Source organism: Sander vitreus, chromosome 11 (assembly GCF_031162955.1).
Source record: "Sander vitreus isolate 19-12246 chromosome 11, sanVit1, whole genome shotgun sequence".
NCBI classification, from domain to species: Eukaryota; Metazoa; Chordata; class Actinopteri; order Perciformes; family Percidae; genus Sander; species Sander vitreus.
This window is the reverse complement of record NC_135865.1, coordinates 2,434,106-2,454,569: the sequence shown is the minus strand read 5'-3', so window position 1 is coordinate 2,454,569 and position 20,464 is coordinate 2,434,106. Positions and strand designations below refer to the sequence as shown.

Genomic DNA, 20,464 nt, shown 5'->3' with positions numbered 1-20,464 from the left:
GCCAGCAGCTGCAGCCATCTTCTTTGTTTTCAAGTAGCAGGGAATTCACGTGGAACCGTCGCAACTCTGCTGTCCTTATGTTAAGCCCGCCCACTGACTCTATACACGATGTGATTGGCCTGACCAGAATTTGGTTTTTCCAACTCACAAGCCAATGGAGAGACGCTAGACAACCCTGGCTGCAAATTACATTTGCTGCCGCTAGGGTGCATCTAGATTTCTATACTTGTATACTATATTTGTATACACAGGAATAAAATGTGCTCATGATTTGAATATGATCAGTTCAGACACACTATGGGTCAACCAATCCAACTGCATGTGCATGTGAATATACCTGACATCTATAGGGACAATAAATCACAGGCTTGTGTCCTTAAAATGTTCTGCAAGGGTGAGCCATGGTCAGCTATTCTGCAACGATCACAATGTCCTTATCAAGTAGGAGTACTACATATCTGATATTTTACTCACAGTGGCTATATTGAATAATTCTATAATAGTGTACCAAATGATGAATGTCAAAGGGCTCTCTGGTACTGAGTTATCACCTGAGCCTGCAGCTCCCCTCGGCTTCAAAGCTGAAGTGAGTTTCAGCTCATTGTTTATCTGTCCGAACCACAACTTCACTCTTCTGGTTCACTCTCATGACTCTCATAGTGTCATATTTTGCATATTTTCAGAGAAAAAAGCTTGCAGACAGCTAAGTATTAAGTGCAATAAGTAGACTATAAGTGCTGGTTTAGCCATCTGACGAATAGGTTTTAATGTAAAATTAGCACAAAGACGACATACAGCTTCAAAAAGTTCAATATAAATCCGATGATATTCATCTCTCTTCTTTACAGTTTGCTATTATCTGTTCCTTTCTAGGAAATTAATAAAAAAAAAAAAAAAAAAACTATGGGACCTAAAATGGATGTAAATGGACTGCATTTCTATAGTGCTTTTCTAGTCTTAATGACCAGTCAAAGTGCTTCACACACTGCAGACACCATTCACACACACATTCACACACTGGAGGCTGAGGCTGCCATACAACCTGCTCATCAGATAAACATTCACACTCATTCACACACACCGATGGTGCACGGTCAGGAGCAATTTGGAGTTCAGTGTCTTGCCCAATGACACCTCGAAATAGTAGACTGACTGCAGGGGCCAGGGATTGAATAGTAGACTGACTGCAGGGGCCAGGGATTGAATAGTAGACTGACTGCAGGGGCCAGGGATCGAACCGCCAACCTTCCGTTTGGTAGACGACCCAAATTTGCAGATTTTGAAATACACGAGTCTTGTTATGACAACATGAAATGTAATGATTTACTCTGTCCTTTGCCTGCATGTCGTGTGTGTGTGTTTCCTCAGGGGGACAGTGGAGGTCCTCTGGCCTATGAGGACTCGTCTGTGTGGAAGCTGGTTGGTGCGACCAGCTGGGGAAACGGCTGTGCTTTGAGGAACAAGCCGGGCGTTTACACTCGCATTACACAGGCACTCAGCTGGATCCGCCAACAGATGGAGGTCAGTAACATGACCAGCTGTCCTGTTTCAGGACCAGACCCTACAAAGGTTTGGCCTTTGGAGACCCTAAGACTAGTACTGAACCAGGTTCACCATATGGTCAGCATGTTTCTGCAGGACACACACAATTGAGTGTAGGATCACTAAATACAGATATATATTTAGACAAAGGAAGGCTGCATTTGTAAGAGCCTTGTCGACCCATTATGACGCACTACAAAGTAGTTCCAATGACAGAGTTTAGATTTTGACATTTCACAGTAGGAAAAGCACAGATGTAAATAAAAATGAATGAATGAATTCCACCTAGTTTTCAGGGTCCTGGGGCTGGTTTCACAATTGTATATCTTACATCACTCTGTAGTGTTAGGCCGGTTTTAATTTTGCTCTTAGATTGACTGATGAGCGGATTTTTTTTGAGTTTTCAGCAGTGATCCAGAATGCAAATCTGCGGATTTTAGCGGACTGTTTATCTTCTCGGGGTGGAGATGTGTTAACATTCTGAGTTTAAATCTTCTTCAGTTCCCCTGTGGCCCTGCTGATAAGTTAGCATTAACGCTGAACCCTGCCACATCAAGGAGCCACAGCATCTCAGCTCTGCTACATATGTCTCCACTGAGATTTGATTCTACTGGAAGATTTTTTTTTTTGTTAGAAAAATGTCCTTATTTGCAACCGCAAATGAGTCCCTAAATGTTAATCGAAGCATTGAGAACTTTGTAAGTGTACAGACAGTTTATTGAAAAGATACATTCTAAAGACACTCGCGTTCATGTTTACATGCCGCCGCCGTCTTGAAAACCAGTCAGCCAGCAAACTGTCTGTACACTTAGAAAGTCCTCAATGCTTCGGTTAACATGTAGGGACCCTCATTATGCTACCGTTGAAGTGTGGTGATATTGTGAGCCTTTTTAGTGGTATAAATAGCCATTTGTTTTTACTTTCCCTGTGCCCCGAATACTAGCATTGTAAGCTAATCAGCGGTCCGCGCTAGCTTGTTTCAAGCTACAAACATATTGGATTAGCATGAAAACATGTCCCAGAGAACGACAGAGTGGGGACACATCTGTTATTAACTCCTAGGTTCGTTTTGCGCCGGAATTGTCTTTTAAAATAGCCAAGAGCTAGCAAGCTTTGTGCAATGGATGGATTTGGATGTCAATGTGAAGATGTGACTACTCTACTACTGACCACTCTAAGTCCATTTGTGAAACCAGCCCCTGATACTGTGCATACTGCCACACCTGACTGAATACAACCCTGCAGTAAATATGAAGTGCTAATAGTAGTAGTAGTAGTAGTAGTGGTTGAGAAATAGTATTAAGGCCCACTTTGTTATGGCCATGACGTTGTTCTGAGCATGGGCGTAAATCTGATCTAACAGTAGGAGGGAGATAATAAACATAACATTTCTGAAGAGCAATTTTTGAAGAGGACACAAATAATACAGCCACAATTATACTCGTAGAGGACATGTGTACACAGAGGAAAGCCTTAATACTATCATTAGTGTAGCATGGAGACTGTACCATTATCCTTCTTTTCAGCGTTTCTCTTGATTCAATAAAAAAGCGGACTAATTTGAACGAAATCTTCTTCTTTAAAACCATGTATTTATTTTTAAGTTGTTTACAATCAAGCCACAAAAATACCTTAAAACATAATGACTAATTTTGAAAAAATGTCCCCATATAAAAGAAATACAATGCTTTTGTACACTTGTTAAATTAGATGATCATAAATTAGTGAGCCACTGGTAAAGCTCATCTGCTCACAATGACAGACACACACCTCCACAAATATGAACTGAGCTCAACACACTTACCTGAGACTCTCCACCTGACTGTCCCTGGTCTCCCCGAGACTCTCCACCTGACTGTCCCTGGTCTCCCCGAGACTCTCCACCTGACTGTCCCTGGTCTCCCCGAGACTCTCCACCTGACTGTCCCTGGTCTCCCCGAGACTCTCCACCTGACTGTCCCTGGTCTTCCTGAGACTCTACACCTGACTGTCCCTGGTCTTCCTGAGACTCTACACCTGACTGTCCCTAGTCTCTTGGTCTATTGTACTTACTTGGCGTTTTGGTGTACTGAAAAAGGATCTTATGTCCGTTTTTCTTTTCTCTGTCATTTTTAACAACACCACAAATCTTTAACGTCAGATGTATAAATATGAGTTAGGTTCATAGGTTCTCCACGCGGTCATATTATAATTATGAATAAATTGTGAATAAAACAGCCTTGAACCGACTACTTACTACGTACCTGTCACTACCTGATGGGACTGTGAGTCTAGCAGATCCTACAGCATGCAGTGGACCAAACCACTGTGAGGCAAGGGAGGGGGGACTCAAAATGTTTCTAAACTTAAAAAGCATTTTTGGGGGTTTGTATTGTTTTACTACTTACACAGATATTTTAAGTATACATCATTATGTTATTTACAATACACAGCATTGTTTTAATGATATTTCTAAGGGGGGTCCTGACCCTTAGACTCTGACCCCCTGGGATTTACGCCCTTGGTTCTGAGGGAGGACTTTTTAAAGGAGAATTTGAACAAACAGTCCACTGTTTCTTCAGTTAAACCTTGACTAATTAACCCTCGTGTTGTCTTTCCGTCAACCATGCAACCTTTTGTTTTTCTGGGTAAAATTTGTTTTTGTTTTTGTTAGAAACTTGTTGAAAATGGGTCAGACTTGACCCGAGGACAACAGGAGGGTTAAGCACTGCATGGCAGCAGCTGTTGGTGGCCGTGTTGGATGACGTTTGACCAACAGCTGGTACTAATAACATGGCCTAATTCCAGCTGTCTTTATATAGTAAAAGCTTTGGAATGTTACACTTGACACCAAGTTCCTTTCACCATTTAGATTGCGTGATAGGAGTACATAAACTGGGCCTTGTTTCCGCGTACTCTGTGGGTTACTTACCGCACACAGTCTCTTACAGACTACGTGGAAACAAACGTCAATCACGAGGAGAGGAGTGAACATGTATTGCAGGAGTTTGTTAGCAAACAGGTGTTGATTGACATTCTCTATATGTTCATTTGTTGCAGTTATTCCCTCGTTACATTTACCCACAGCCCTGAATCCCCTCAAGTTGCTATCTTATCAGTGTTGTTTGCATATCCTGCATATCTGAACCCAAGGTGCAATGGATTTACTTTAATGGAAATATCCTTATGTATCATTTATTAACATTTTCAAAAAAAATCTGCACTTTTGTCAGTTTTAGAAACTTCCAGAATAAAGTGTTAGAGCTATGCTTGGCCATAGAGGATTGTAAAGATGGACCCATAGGAGGGTTGCAAAAGATTCAGATCCGGCCAGTTACAACAACCGTGACTACGTTTACATGCACATATTATTCCGTTTTTTGCCCTAATTCCGAAAAAGACGATATTCCGACTAAGCTGTTTACACGGCTAATGAAAGTGAGCGTTCCACTAATATTCCTGTTTACATGCAGCCATGCAAAACAGGTTTTTTCTGTTTACCAGCAGCGGCGGACTTGTTGGACCGTGCGAACACAGCGTCCCTCTCCTAAAATAAATTCATGTATTGAATTTGTGATTATTTGGCTAAAGAGTTCTATTTCTTTCCATCTTCCTTGCTGACACAACCACTAAGCTTTATGCAAATGATTGCGTAATGACGTCACAAATATGCAAATGAGCGTATGACGTCATCTAGCTACTTTAACGACTTTTGGAGCTGGTGCTAGCTACTTTCATTGGAAAAGAGTTGGCAACACTGGGTGGCTCTGCTAAATGGTCTCATGAAGGAACTTGTTTAGGTGGAACATTTGCACCGCGCTGAAAGAAACGCCTCATCCAATATTAAATAAAGTTAACTGTTGACACAATACAGTAACGTGAGCTATTTAAATCAGCTGATACACGGTTAAACCTCATTTGCTCTTACCAGTGTATTGCCGTACTTCGTCCACAACAATCAGTCCCAAAACGTCCCAGTTAGAGACTAAATGCTTTAAACTAATTTTTTGTAAATCTTTACAATCATTCCTCCAAAGAACCAAGCAGGCCTGCCTTGTTGCACCATCCAAATATTCTTTAAAACTTGCCATTTTCAGCGTGTAGCTTGCGAGCTAGTTTTTGGTTGTTTTAGGAAATGAAAACATTTGCAAGGTGCTGGATACTCGGGCGATTATCCGGTCGTTGATCCAGACTACCAGATACCTGGATCATCCCCCCCCAATGTGTTTTCGTGTCTCTGTCCATTTGTGTTAAATTACAATTGTCCATTTCTACATTGTCTTTCAGAGAGAAGAGGCTCACAATTCTCCAACTCTGAGCACAGACAACTAAAGTGCTTAGTTACTTCTCACAGGATTCTGTTTGAATGTTTCCACATTTGACAAAAAATAAATAAATAAAAAAATAATTCTAGAAATAAACCATCACACCAGAACGGCAAAGCCTTTGATCTACACAAATCCTGTTCGGGTGCAAAAGCTGACGGAGCAAAGACTCAGGCACAGCAGAGAGTTAGGCATCGTTTATTCCAAAATAGAAAGCTCTAAGGCAAAACAGACCGCTTCATAAAAAGCAAGACAGACGCAAGTGAGGAACCAAGATGTCAGCGAGGACCCTCCCCAGAGTCACTACACCCTCCGGCTGCATGAAATCAACCATTTCAAGCCTCAGCTTTACAAGAGGGATATGAACCGGATTACTGCAGCTCTTGACAGACAATTGTTGTACAGTACAATATTACACATATTCAAACTAGAGGCACCCCAATTTGTGAAGTAATATCAACATATTGATAAAGAGATTTCAAATCTTTCACTACATGTGTGTGGGGGCAGGGGGGACCAACAGATGCTGCAGATCTTAGTCCCAGTCCTTCAGGCAGCCAATAAACAACAAGCACAACTTTTCAACTGATCTTTTGTTTTCAACGCAGTAGCATGTACGTGTACATAAATAAAAAGTTGAACTCCTGCACAAAGTCCACTGCTCAGTGTTGATGATGGGAGTTCAGATCTCACTGTGGTTACTCAAGACCCCTGTGATTGTGTGATTAGCATAGTGTTCTGGATTGTGCATTTCATAAAGTACGCTACTACTGTGAAATGATTCAAAGACATAATGTATGGTATACACAATGAGGGTAAAACTGGAGCTGGCTTTTAAAAAAAATAAAATAAAAAAAAATATCTGAGCACTGCAATGTGAGAGATAACTCTTCAGGTGACTGGGACGATGCAGTACACAAAGTCAAATTATTTACAGTGCTTTACAGAACCACATGGGTTCTGCACTTTAGTGTCCATTTGACCAATTTCGCTAAGGGTCAGACTTTCTTTTTGTGCTTCTTGGCAAGAATTCTTTAGAAAAGTACACAGGTAAGGCCTTGTTAGTATCGTGAGTTTAAAACCAATTTAAATAGCAATTTTTTTTCATTAGCATTCAATTCCTTTTTCTGTTTTTTAGAAAACTTCAAAGAACCCTGGAAAACAGAGTCGCTAGCTTTAATTATGAATCTGTACATAAATATTCCTTACAAAACAGGAGAACACAAAAATGAAACAAAAAAACACTAGTTTCATATGTTTGTATATAAAAATAAGCATCTCTCCTTTTTTTTTTTTCTCCTCTCTCTCCTGTTGGGCTCTGCTTGGCCTGCAGGGGCCCGTGAGAGAGCCACGGAGTCGCAAGAGTGCACACATCTACTCAAAACACAAGCATGCAAAAAGTGAAGACAAACTCTTACAGATACAACTTTAAACTGTTGGCATCCAAAATGAGAATTCAACTGGGGACGGGGGGGGGGGGGGGGGGACAGGGGCCCAAAAAAAGAAATCAGAAGTCAGTCAACATTTATTAACGGAGTATACAAACTCGCTTTGAGTGTTTAACACTTCTTTTTTTTCCTTTTCAGGTTTGTTTGATTTAATCTTTTGGAGCTTAAATATACAAAAGTGCACTCTCATACATCAACTAAATCATTTAAAAAAAAACGGTTTCGGAAATGAAACTCCTGATGTACACACACGCAGCATAAACCGCCGTTCAGCAGGGTGGAGGGTTGGAAGAGTACAGGACCCATATGTCCTGGAGTTTTGTGCTCTACGTAAACCTAATGTGTGTCTGTTTGTACTGTGATTCATTGTGTATTCAAAAACACACTTTTTATATATAGACCTATTTACGCATGTCTTGTGTGCACAGTGCCTTGCAAAAGTATTCAACCCCCTTGGCGTTCCTCCTATATTGTTGCATCACAACCTGTAATTTAAATGGACTGTATGTAATGGACCTACACAAAACAAAAGCCAAAATTGGTTAAGTGAAATAATAAACCAACTTGCTATACCAATTACCTTCAGACGTCACATAATTAGTTCAAGAGAGTCCACCTGTGTGCAATCCACGTGTCACATGATCGGAGTGTTCTGAAAGAGCCCGCAACAGCACCAAGCAAGGGGCACCATGAAGACAAGGGAGCTTTCCCAACAACAGGTCAGGAACAAAGCTCTGGAACTGCACAGATCAGGTTTGGGTTTATCTTTAAAATTCCAAAACTTTCAACATCCCATGGAGCACCATTAAATCCATCATTACAACATAAAAAGAATATGGCAGCGCAACAAATCTGCCAAGAGAGGACAGCCCACCAAACTCACAGAGCAGGATGGCATTAATCAGAGAAGCAACAGAGAGACCAAAGATGAGCCTGAAGGACTCTACACTCTATGGAGGAGTCCCAACTCCACTCAAACATCCGTTTTCTTATGTTCATGCCCTCTAAAATGTCTCACCTTGACCATCATGACTTGTATCCACGGATATATTATATTTATATATTATTTATGTATTATATTAAGTGGATACCAGATCCCAAAATGGCACCTTTTCAATTTAATGAAGCTGCTCAGTGGTGCATACACCAAAAAAAGTTCAAAGTTTCCAGGTTTACTTCCGTGATATGCGGCCCACTAAATATGCGCAGTAGTGTTTCTCCCTCTGACATCGCAGGTTTTTAGAATCACCTTTTTTCCGGATCTCGGGAGGTTTTCAAATATAAAAAGTCCATGAATTAGCGGTGTAAGTCGTTGCGATGCTGCTACTGGCCACTGGACAAAATGGGCTCCAAGGCAGAGCGCTCTTCCTGGAGGCCTGCTTGTATCTGTGCAAACTTTGTCACCGGAGAGGTGTTTTCACATTCCTCTCCTGAATGGGGAGATGCTTGTGCAATTCCCTGAAATCTGAGACTCAAACCTACCCCGTGCAAACTAGATTAGGTACGTCACTAATCCGTAAATCAATCTCTATCGAATACGCAAAAGCCAGCCAAGACAGTCACTACAGAGAGCAAAAACACTGTCATCGTAGCTGTCTGCCACTGACCGTTACAAGCTAACAGACATACACAAACAAAAGATGCTAACTACACTTAACCATCCTGATACATCTAGTCACTGATTTTAGTGCACAACAGACTCTTCATTGGAGTCTGACTGAGGTTGAGTACAGACAGAACGCCGAAACTATTCGCCTCAGCCGCGTAGCGTCCTGTCTGAACAACATCGGGGGGAGGAATCGAGGGCAAGGCCAGATCCAGAATACTCACTTCCCTTCTGTGACAGCGCCTCGCTCCTCGGGTTGAACCGGAAGTTGTTCTGGCCCTCGTCTCAAAGCTCTTATTCCCGCCCCGAGGAGCGAGGACGGAGGAGGGATCTCTGAGGACCTATAAGCACGGATACACGAGAGCAGCCTTCCCGGAAGCCGAGCAGCTGAAAGCCGTTGCTAACGTCGCCCATTCAGCTGACAAATTCACGTGACACTTCAGGGGTAAGGACGTCTCATCCCTCTAAAAACTGGTTTCTTCTCTCCTCCCGTATTTCCTCGCGTCTCTCCCGTGCCTCCTCGGTGGACAGACTGAGACACGAGGTAGGGAGGCAAGTGGAAGAGCCGGGGATCCAATTTAAGAGAAGTGAGCTGTTTAAATTACAGGTTGTAATGCAAACAAAATAGGGGAAAACGTCAAAAAAAAAAAAAAAAAACGGGGGATGAATACTTTTGCAAGGCAGTGTATGTGTAGATCAGAGTGTGAGGGAGTGTGTCCTCTACTGCAATGAGTCGCTGTTGTCCAGGCCCAGCCCGGCCATGTCTGCATCATCGTCCTCATCTCCGCTGTCCCCCGACTCGTCTTCACTGTGGCCTCCCATCATCACCTGCTGTACCGCCAGTGTGGCGCCGTCTGACGTCAGGCTCTGCAGACCCTCCATGTTCATCGTCACCATTGTGCCTGAGAACGAGAGGAAAGAATTACTGACTAAAAAGCCTATAACTAGTGCACATTGAAGTGATTTGAAAGCAAAAGCAAAAAAACAAGGCGATGCCTCGACAAAAATTTTCATTTTGTTGACAGCACAAGCCGAGCAGCTCTTAAGTTATCTAGCCTGCAAACTGGCCCCGGGGAATGTTTTGTTTGGTGGCTTGCTCCACAAGCTAAGGTGCAGAACAAGTTATTAGGTTAGCCTAGTGAGTTGGGAGTTGTACATCTGCTTCACAGAGCAGATATACTATTCCATTTCAGTTGCACTTTAAAGCCATAAGAAGCTCAATCTTTCAATATTAATAATAAGGCCGGCTACACACTGGCTGTGTGGCGTGTCCGTTTATATTTCGGCTCCCATGTTAACAGGTTAGAGCTTACACACTGCCTGCGTGACACCCGAAAACGCGTGCATGCTAGAAATAGGACCGACGCCTATTTTTCACCCGACACGCAAGCGTGTTGGAAGCGTTTCCAGGCAAAATAGAATAGGAAAAGATCTTTATATGTCATTTTGACACAAATACATATTAATAGATGACATGTTGATGTTTGAAAGACTCTAGGTTTTGATATAAATGCAGATATAAATGTAACTTAAAAAAAAAATCGATTTTCTAATATTGCACCTGTCAATACGAACAAAATATTCTGGAGCCTATTTTGACATCAATACTGCCGATGTTGTCTTTGCTGTAATCAGATCAGTATATATTTAAGTTTAACATGGTATTTCATTTATCAAATGGGAAACATACATGTGTACAGACAAGGCTAGCAGCAGCAGCGCCGCGTCAGACATGTTTCTGGTGTGTAAAGACAGAAAACGCCACGCAGCTGACACGCAACTGAAACGCCACGCTCACGCCACGCAGCCAGTGTGTAGCCGGCCTAAGTCATTGCACCAGAGTTAGCCTGCAGCTAACCTGCATCTGTTGTTCCTGGGCAGGTATTAGAAAAAACAACAACCACCACAAAACAGCAAATGCATAAAAATCCATTGGTGCGAGACATAGGATCAGTAGGGCAATCATTGGTGGTGACACGTTTGTGCTTACTTTAGCTAAAGCTTGAGACTGGTTTTAAACACCGCCAAGCTTCTTGAGTCTCTAATGTTTGTAGGTATTGAATTCCAGCTGCCCACTACTTTAACAGTGAGGATCTCGTCTTCAACTCTAACAAAACTGTCATCAAAACAGTTCAGTGCTTCCCTTCTGTTGCTTTCATTGCATCATCTTGTTTCCTGCTGTAACACTCCTCCTGGGTTTTCCCTGTGTGACTGACAGGTTCAATCATTAGTATAGTTATTGTTGGTACTTGTCAACTTTTATGTAGACCTGAGTTATTAAAATGACAAAGAAGAAGGCTAATTCATCTGTATTTTTACACACATTTCACCAGGACTATATATGTAACAATTACTACAAAGTTTTTGCACACGGGTGTGTTGGATCATAAACTTTGACTTTCAATTTGACAAAGTCTAACACAACGCATACTATGTTTACAGCTGTAGTTTGAGGCAGACAACTTGTTGGCATCTCTAAATTATTCCCTCTCCCTTTTTCAAATACACAAAACACACTCAGGGTCCTATCTTGCACCCGGCGCAGCGCAAAGCCCGATGCCAGTGTCTTTGCTAGTTTAAGACCGACGCAGTTGTCAATTTCCCGTCCAGCATCCACGTCGTTTAAATAGCAAATACACCTGCACCCATCTGTGGCCCATGGGCGTGCTGGTCTTATAGGGAGGTGTTCAGTTACATTCTGGGCGTGCTGGTCTTACAGGGAGGTCTGTTCAGGTGCATTCTGGGCGTATTGCTATCTTGAGGCAGCGGGAAGTGATCGCACCACTGACCAACAAAAACCTGGTCTAAAGTCAGTAGCGCAGCATTTCATTGTTATTTTAACAGCAAATTAGTAAAATGCTCCTAGACTCGTGCACAGTGCGCGCACACTATGCTTGTTACACACAGGGACGCACAGCAGCACACACACATGCAAAAGATTACATGACGTAATAAAAATATTACGGTGCAAATCCTCCATCATAACAGCAATGCTCCAAGTTCCAAACACGCCTGCCTTTTAAAAGGGAATGGGAGATGATCTCTGATTGGTTTATTGCATGTTACGCCCAAAACACACCTATGATTAATGAAGACACTAAGTACAATCCTTTTGAACCATGCGCCTGGCGCACGGACCCTTTTTTCCGCCGTCAAACTAGCAAAAGTGGATTTGGACAGGCCCTAAACGCACCTGTGCCAGGCGCTTCACCCCGTGCGCTTAGATCGTTGAAATAGGGCCCTCAGTGAAATACAGGTCTTGTTATACCTTTTATTGGGACTGTGTTTTGGTGTAGAAGTCACACAGGATAAAGACAGGATTTCATTTTAGTTTCTATTGAACTTGTATACAAACTGTACATAGAAAACACTGCTGCGTACCGTCTGGCATGGTAACTTGCTGCTGGGTGCCTCCCCCTGTGGCGATGGAGTCAGGCCAGAAGCGCTGCAGTGGCCGGTTCTGAGGCGTCTTCTTCTTGGATTTTGGCGTCTCAGAGGAGCTGGCGTCCAGCATGGGCTGCAGGATCCGCCTCCGTGCATTTATAAACCTGGAGACACACAAGACAACTCAGATCTGTGACGGCACTGGGCGAAATGTGTGCTTTTGTAGTTTCTTACAGGTGTAGCAGAACTTTTACACCTCTAGTCCTGACAGGCTGTGATGAAATCATTATCTACCATTAGGACAGGACGGGATGTCTGACGCCAATCTGTTAGCCAAAACAGCTCAATTTTAACTTACAGAAGGATTGGGCAAAATACGATGACTTGCATTTTCTTCAGAATCAAATGTAGCAAGTAGATGCAGAAACTGTTCATCACAGCCTTTAAAAGACAGCAGGTGAACTTCCATCTCTTCAGGAGTGTGGGCAGACAATCAGCTGACTGACCAGTTAAAAGTTTCCCACAGTGGGTAGAAAAGGGAATGACATGACGAACGTCCCTGGCCGGACATTACATTGGGATGGTGCATTTTAAATGGTACTGGATTGTGCCTTTGTGGGCCACACTCACCAGTTGTTGACCTGCAGAAGTGTCAGGTTTGTCTGAGTGGCAATCTGTTTCTTTTCATCCTCTGTTGGATACGGGTGCTACAGAAGAGAACGGGGGGGAAGAAATGCATTAGTGTTTTGTTAAAAATTGAAGAGTTACATGGGCAAAGATTTGATTCACACTACACCGCTCCTCCGCTCTCTTCACCGGTTACCAATTGCTGCCCGCATCCGCTTCAAGACACTAGCACTTGCATACAGGGCCACCAACGGATCAGACCCAGCGTACATCCAGGACATGGTCAAACCCTACACCCCAACCCGCCCACTCCGCTCTGCATCCGTCAACCTGCTTGCTGCCCCCTCACAGCGAGGGACAACTAATCACTCAACGAAATCCCGACCGTTTGCTGTCCTGGCTCCTGAATGGTGAAATGAGCTCCCTGTTGACATCAGGACCGAGCACTTAATTGGAAGTCGCTTTGGATAAAAGCGTCAGCTAAATGACATGTAATTCACGCAGACTTACCCCGATGTGTTGGAAGAGCCATGAGCGCATGACATTGGTGGCGTGTTTGGGTAGAACGCCACGTTTGTTCTTGGTTGAGTTGTCGTCGTGATTAAAGAGGTTTAAGTCCTGGTGAAACTGCAGCTGGAGCTGAGCAGACAAGACGTTCGTTTAGCCACCTCTCTGTTTGGTTATGTCACCAGTAACACATTGTTCTGCTCAAATTTGAACCCTTTTCCACACAATTTCAAATTTTAAAACTATGAATTAATTGCCAACAACTTTCAATTTTGGGAACCACCAATTTAGAATAAACACCAGAATCAGAGTCAAAGAGAGATGTACAACCTGATTGTTTTGGACGCGTATTGTCCCGGGAGAAAGAGCCTGTGTTACCACCTGGCCCTGAGGAGTGACGACTGTAACAGGCTGGTACACCGTGCCACCTGGAATTAAAAAAACACACACACACACACACACACACACACACACACACATATAATCTGCTGAGCTGTCGAGTGCAGGCTGCAAAGAAAGCTCTGATGAAAGTGCCCCACTGGTACATGACAACATGTCAGCGGCAGTCAGCCAGTATAGTACCTGAGGGAGGGGTTGTATGCCATGGTGACATACCTGCAACCATCTGGCTGGGGTTGACGGCTGTTACCGTAACGTTCCCTTGCTGCAGGGCTGATGCTGGCACCACAATTTGACCCTGGGGACTGATGGTCCCGGAGATCGAGCTGGGGGTCTGCAGAACATAGAGCATGCAACACAGAGTGGACCAAAGTCATTTGTTTTCCATGTTGATGGCTCTAATTTTAAAGCACATTGATTTTGAACTTGTGTAGCAGGTTAGGGCAATAAAATAGGCTGAAATACATAAATGCAAAGAATCAAATGAACATTGTCAATGAAGACAATAACAAATCCAACTATGTGTGATAGTTGATTCTTGGACCCAAATGTGTTTAGTGGTGATTAGGGATGCACCGAATCCAGATTTTTGGTTGGTTGAGATTCTGCCGAATCCAAAAACCGAATCCTCCTCCCATCCTCAGTCCATTAACACAGTAAACACATTAATGAAGTAAACGTCCACAGCTGTGTATTTTTCATTCGGTGTAGGGCTAGCAAAGCTGGTAATGGTTGTGTGGTTAACACCAGATTTTAGCTCTGACTGTCCTTCCTTTGCCGTACCTGAAGTTGCTGCATTCTGGCTGCTGTCTGTAGATTCCTTCATGCACAACTCGTATTCTTTCAGATGTTTCATACCAGATGTTGTAACAGCGGTGATGTTGTGTATTGTTTAGGGTCCTCGCCACCACCAGACTAATCAGCATTGTAGATTGAACATGTAGCTGGACTTGAATGGTCTTCTTTTGACTGAAAGTACTGCCAAACAACACTTTTTCTGCTCGCGAGTTCCATTTTCACTTTCTCACAGCCTACTGCATTGAACGCTCCACCTACGTAAACACCTTCCCGTAATCAACGGCGCCGTCATCAGGTCGACCAGCGTAGCGCGCGTAGTGCAAGCGTAGGGTTCGGTTCGGTAGAAGCTGAACCCCGTCAAACAGCCCAATATTCGGCAGAATCCGAATCCTGGATTCGGTGCATCCCTAGTGGTGATGTGTACTGTCCACCTACAGTCCATACCGGAGTCTTGGTAGGTGAAAAGCCCTGGACCTGTCCTTGTACGGGGGAGTACGGGCTCCCTGGGTCTCCACTCAGCAGAGTCTCGCTGTTCATCTTAGTCTTGAGGCAGGCGATGTAGCGGCTGCAGAAGTCCTTACACAGGTCACTCACCTTCTCCAGCTCCAGCAGGTGGATCCGCAGCACCTGGATGGCTTTCACCATCTAGAGGTCAGAAGGAAATAAAAGAAAAAGAAAGTTTGTCCAATTGTGTCTCCTCTAAAAAGGTCTGATGTTGAGGATACTTAACCTAGAAAACCAGTCTTACTTTAGTTCTTGCCTACTTCTGTCTTACTTCATTTTATACTTTGATAAACTGTTGCTTGCATGTGTTTTTAATTTAACCCCCACGTATTTTACTTGTCTTGTTTTCATACCTCCCGGTAAAACGCATTGTTTCTGCAGGGTTCACCAGGGTACATTTAAGACATTTTAATATCACATAGGATCAAATTTAATGCCAACTTCACAGCCACGTAATGCAAAAACCGTGTGGATTTTAAGCCTGAGAAAAGTAGTAACGTTACCTGAATTTGAAAACATTTTATTATAATACTCACATTTAAGCAATATTTGTAATTTAACATTAGTATTTGCACGACGTGATGCGGCAGTAAGCGCCACTCAAGTGCTGAACTAAATTATTAGGTAAGAGGCGACAGCAGTGGACGGGACTGCATCTCGCTGTGCTGCTGAGGTTAAAAGTCTCTGAATAGTAACTGAGTGAGTCGGGGGTTGCATTTTGTATTTCTTTGTGAAATACCTCATGTCCCTCTGTTTTGGTTGTGTCAAATACCTAAAGACCTAAAACAGTTTTTTCAGTCATGTGCTTGTGTTATCAGTCTCAACTATAAACCTTCAATTGATGTAAATGGGAGCTGAGGGTCCAACAGGTCCTCAAACTACAGCGGGAAATTACCACCAGTCAAATCTGATTATTTAATAACTCCCCAGCAAATTTAATGTAGGTGTCAGGCCAAAACATGCTCTTTTTTTTTTTAAATAATTTTATAGCATTGTGACTTCTTCTGCATTCAACACACGTGTTAAGAAGCCGCTTTATTCCATTTCATTTTTGGAACCGTTTATGCTGCCAACTACATCCAAATGCACTCTTAAGTATAGAGTTCTCCGTTGAAATACTTAGTGCAAATTATGGGCCAGAGTAGTGTGTAACGGTGAAAACTCCTTCACCAAAATGAAAATCAGCAACCGGAAATCTAATCATTTCTACCCCTGACATGCAGAGGTATCTCACCAAGTTGTCGAGTTCAGGGTCCTCGCTGAAGAAGGGTTTGCCCTCCTTCTCCTGACAGCGGACAAAGTTTTCAATGTCCACGTCGAAGCTCGCCGAGGTGATACAATCAGAGCTCAGCGTGGACTGTTCACACTTCTCAAACAGCAGGGCCAGGAGGGGGAACAGGGGATGCCTGTGGAAGGAAGGAAGACACACACAAAGTTGCCAAATTCCGTTTCAAAGAACACATTATACTTTCTTCCCAGTAAGAGAACATGGCTTCCAACATGCAATACAGAAAGGCATTAAATGTATATGACGTGAAGGTAAACTGCTGTATTAACTGATTGTTAGATTACTCACACTTAGTAATAGTTGCTTTTTGTGAGACCATGTGACGTGTTTGATTAGACTGTAAGTGGGCAGTGTGAACATAAACCTAAATGCATCAGAACATTTTTATTTTATTTTTTTAACAACTTTCACATTTCAAATGCCAGAGAGCAATATTTCAGTCACATCAACAAAGGGGAGGACTTGTCATGAAAAACCATGTGATCTTTCTAGTGATAGTTTAGTACTAAGTTAAGAAAGGGAAAGAGAAGAAGACAGATTTAGGAATAGAGGGGTGTTCTGGTTTTTCCACATTAACAAAACACACGCAGAATTCGCTCTACCGATATATGGATGCTTTGTCCGCGTCCATGGGTGTCTGTGGCTCTGTGGGTGCCGGGCTGGGCGCCTCTGCCAACGTCCCCTCTAAAAACTTCTGCTCGGAATCGTCGCCTACCTTTATCACATTCACACCTTGCATCTGCGGGAAAAGAGAAAACAAAGGACGTGACGAGAAGAAAGCAACAGAGTGACAGAAGATGAAAAGGGGACCGAAACTGACAGAAGAGGTGAAGAGAAAGGCGGAGAATGAGAGACATAAAGACATCATGTGAAGACCAAGAGGAGCTGGAGGGCAAAGCTTAACACAGAGCCTTGCTTCACTATGAACTCTTTACAAAGTCATGAGGACATGGTCTACTTTCAAAAACTATGCATTTTTACTACATGACCATTGTTTTTATTATCTATTTTAAGAATGAAGACTTCTTTACTGTGACCAACACCAAAAAAGAAAGAAGTATTGATCGTGTCATGAGTCGTTAGTCCAGTATCAGCCACTGCCAATCACCTGCACTCTGTGATTAGAGTCTATTTTGATGCACTTGAGTACTTTTGACCTAAAATTGACTTATGCATCTCCTGTGGACAGATGCAATTACAGTGTCTGCATTCGTTCATGCCCTCAAGTCTCTTTGACATTGCTCTGTGAGCACACTATTGCTAGACTACATCCAGTCAGTTTTGTGTTCAAATTGCAATGCAGACCTACACTAAACGTATCCGGTGAAACGACTGCAACTAGAAATATAATCCGGAACCTGTGTGTTCACACACATAGCCTAATATGAATGCAAGAACAGATTAAAATGTGACTGTAGCCTCTGCAACACTCCACTCGAGGCACATTCATTGATTAGGAGCCAAGTTCTCTTCCTTTACTTTCACACCGTGCCTGCCTACCCAGGATCCCCTCCAGGAGCATAAATCCCATCCCTAACCATGTGACTGAGACCAACAATGAATGAGATTGAGCACAAAAGTAGCTAAAAATAATCACTTGCTTGGGGTGGAACATTTCTCATTAGTCATAGATCGTTCTCAGCTCTCGACACCCCCAAATTTGGCACTTGAATAATGATGTTTTGTAAGCAATTTCCATAAACTCAGGCATAGAAACGCTAGACAGAAAAGGAGCTCTACACTGCATCAGTGTCTCTAATACAGTGATGTAGCCTATTAAGCATGCCGCCAACAGATTACTAAAACTGATGTAATAGCATTAACATTGCTTGTGTTCTAGTGTTACATGCATAAAGTGTTTCCCTTTGTTTGGCGATCCAGGCTGATTTATCACCACTAAAAATAACTGGAGGATCCATGGGCAGAATACTGAAGGTTGTAGCCTGAAAGATTTAGGTGTGTAAGTGCAGTTCAGCCAGTTGGAGCAAGTTCTGTAGGCCTACAAGTCCAGACCGAATTTCACCATCTCACCCACCTGCTGCTCTCCCTTTGGGTACTTGTCTATGGAAACCGACTGGGCTGCCATCACGTTCACTGCAGTTGCTGCAAACACTGGGGCATTATAGAGAGCAGGGACAGGTGGCCAACCTACACAATACACAAAGTTCCAGTTAGACTACCTGTAAGAGATGCCTGAAGTGTAGGCAGGAAAACTTAATAATGTAGCCAAACCGTCATATTGTCAGAATGAAAGAGTATCGTTAGCTTTGTAAACCGGCGGGTGTGACAAGAATATACAAGCTTATTTTTATACTACAAATAATTGATATTGAACGCGAATGCTTATTAATGTAACCTTACGTTGGGTAAGCATTACACACTGACTTGTGATCAAATATTTCCTCTAAAATAAGACAAACATGACAATAAAAATGCAGCCTTTGAAGGACACGTAGGAAAAAAAATAATCGGAAGTAATGAAAACAAAAATATCATGTAAAACTCAAATGTTTAATGTTCTGCGCTGATATATGCACACAAGTCTGGGCAAAAAAAGAAAGTGGGGCCATCCGCAGGAAAAATACACTGAGTAACGTTAACGTTATATGAAGGGACTGCGTTGTGTAATTTATTTCAACAACGTTAACGTTATATCTCGTCAACGTCCATAAACACTTCTGTTAATCATACCGATCTTAAAGAACAAAGAGGAGATGGATATACCGACCCTGGGGTGCGTTCATATAGCTAGCCTAATAGTGAGCTTATGACCCTATTATGTTACCCTGCAACTGCTAACACACCCACCACGATAAACTTAACGTTAGCTTTTAGCCCTGCGTTAGCTGCCCAACGTTCGTGGCGGCAAGGGGAGATAAAAGTTTACGAAATCCTTTGGACTAACATAAGCTAACTATCCTTGAACTAACATAACGTTAGTGTTATTCCCAGACAAAGCAGCTCGGTGGGAGTAAGCATTGTATTTTTTCTCACAATATTTATTAGCTAGCCTGTAACGTTAAAGCTACATTGGAGTTAGCTCGCGAACCCAATCTAAGGTTAACCCAAAAGAGCAACCGTCTGGCCGAGCTACTGCTAACGTTTAGTAAGGTAACGTTAGCTAACTGTTAACTTAAAAAATGTTTCTCATGCTGGTACGATGAGGCCAAATGTGTAGCGCCATATTTAGCAAGGGGGGTCACTGCCAAAAAAACAAGCTAACCTAGCTAGCCAGTTACAAAAAAATACTCCGCTGCGGATTAATACGAAGCAAGTCCTTTGCCCATATAACAAAACAGCTCCAAGAGCGTTAGCATTTTTTAATTAACATTTTAAATGAATATGCATTTCTTGCCAGCTCTATATAGTAATTCGTCTGCAATGATATTAAGAAGTAGTGGCTGCACACCAGGCAAGCCCCGGTTGATCCTCAAATCCTTCCCACATCAGTCAATCAATCAAGCGGGGACAGCTGCCCTCTCCTTCCCCTCCCCTCAGCGCTAACATTACTATAACTGTCGGGCCTCGTTTCTAGCTCTCGCCTTTTGCTTTTCCACAATCCTCCTCTGCCCCAAAAACGCCGACATATTTTTTTACCCCCCCCTCCCGTGTATACAGATTTTTTTTTTTATTCCCGGAGCTCTGCCGCTTCTGCTTCCCTTCAAAAAACACCCTCCGCTGCTCTGACTAGGTCCGCGCTCCTCGCCCCGGGGCATTTTTGCGTGCGGCCCAGATTGTTTGATTGATAGGGAACGGAAAAAGAGGGATTTTGAGTGACAGCTTACCTGAGTGCCAATCTTCGTCACACTGACAAGCGGCTGCAGCAATCGGGACCCGCAGTTGTCGCGTTGCGTCATCGCGTTAGGGCACGCAGGGGCGCTCGGCTCATGAATATTTACGAGGTGGGCGGAGACATGACGTCCTGCTGCCTGTCCCTCGCCCTCCTGGGTTTTTGCCTGGCAAACGCTGTTCACTGCCTCATTTACATAACACATTTCCTATGTACTGTATACCTCCACCTTCACACTCCGCCATGCATATTCTCTTATTAAATACA

At 43.1% G+C, this 20,464-nt stretch overlaps 2 protein-coding genes across 7 annotated transcripts in view; one reads left to right on the top strand and one right to left on the bottom strand.

Annotated features, from left to right (window-relative positions):
* The window catches only part of tmprss3a (transmembrane serine protease 3a), a 29,946-nt gene extending 24,093 nt beyond the window's left edge, over positions 1 to 5,853 (top strand). Inside the window, exons 14-15 of the mRNA XM_078262861.1 lie at positions 1,369 to 1,521; positions 5,809 to 5,853. Coding sequence (XP_078118987.1) covers positions 1,369 to 1,521; positions 5,809 to 5,853 — 198 coding nt within the window. The remainder of the gene's footprint in view (positions 1 to 1,368; positions 1,522 to 5,808) is intronic.
* A 175-nt stretch (positions 5,854 to 6,028) lies between these two features.
* pknox1.1 (pbx/knotted 1 homeobox 1.1) lies at positions 6,029 to 20,257 on the bottom strand. 6 transcript variants are annotated; one of them, XM_078263052.1, is made up of 11 exons: positions 20,193 to 20,257; positions 18,443 to 18,555; positions 17,010 to 17,146; positions 16,354 to 16,525; positions 15,051 to 15,260; positions 14,001 to 14,151; positions 13,749 to 13,846; positions 13,422 to 13,550; positions 12,915 to 12,991; positions 12,282 to 12,448; positions 6,029 to 9,802 (listed from the first exon to the last, which is right to left on the bottom strand). In XM_078263052.1, exons 2-11 carry the CDS (start codon positions 18,491 to 18,493, stop codon positions 9,621 to 9,623), a joined length of 1,374 nt encoding a protein of 457 aa, XP_078119178.1. In that variant the 5' UTR covers positions 18,494 to 18,555; positions 20,193 to 20,257; the 3' UTR covers positions 6,029 to 9,620. The 6 variants fall into 6 exon arrangements, with proteins under 6 accessions (XP_078119178.1, XP_078119177.1, XP_078119175.1 ...); XM_078263051.1 differs by lacking the exon at positions 20,193 to 20,257 and adding an exon at positions 19,817 to 20,109; XM_078263049.1 differs by lacking the exon at positions 20,193 to 20,257 and adding an exon at positions 18,769 to 19,803 and having other exon boundaries at positions 14,034 to 14,151.
* Positions 20,258 to 20,464: the final 207 nt, after the last annotated feature.

What these genes read in the sequence shown, in the direction of transcription:
- pknox1.1 (XM_078263045.1), bottom strand. An exon ending in TACGCGTCCAAAACAATCAG is followed by an intron (nt 13,551 to 13,748) that starts GTTGTACATCTC and finishes TTGTCTGCTCAG; the next exon opens with CTCCAGCTGCAGTTTCACCA. An exon ending in GCAAGTTACCATGCCAGACG is followed by an intron (nt 9,803 to 12,281) that starts GTACGCAGCAGT and finishes TCTCGTTCTCAG; the next exon opens with GCACAATGGTGACGATGAAC.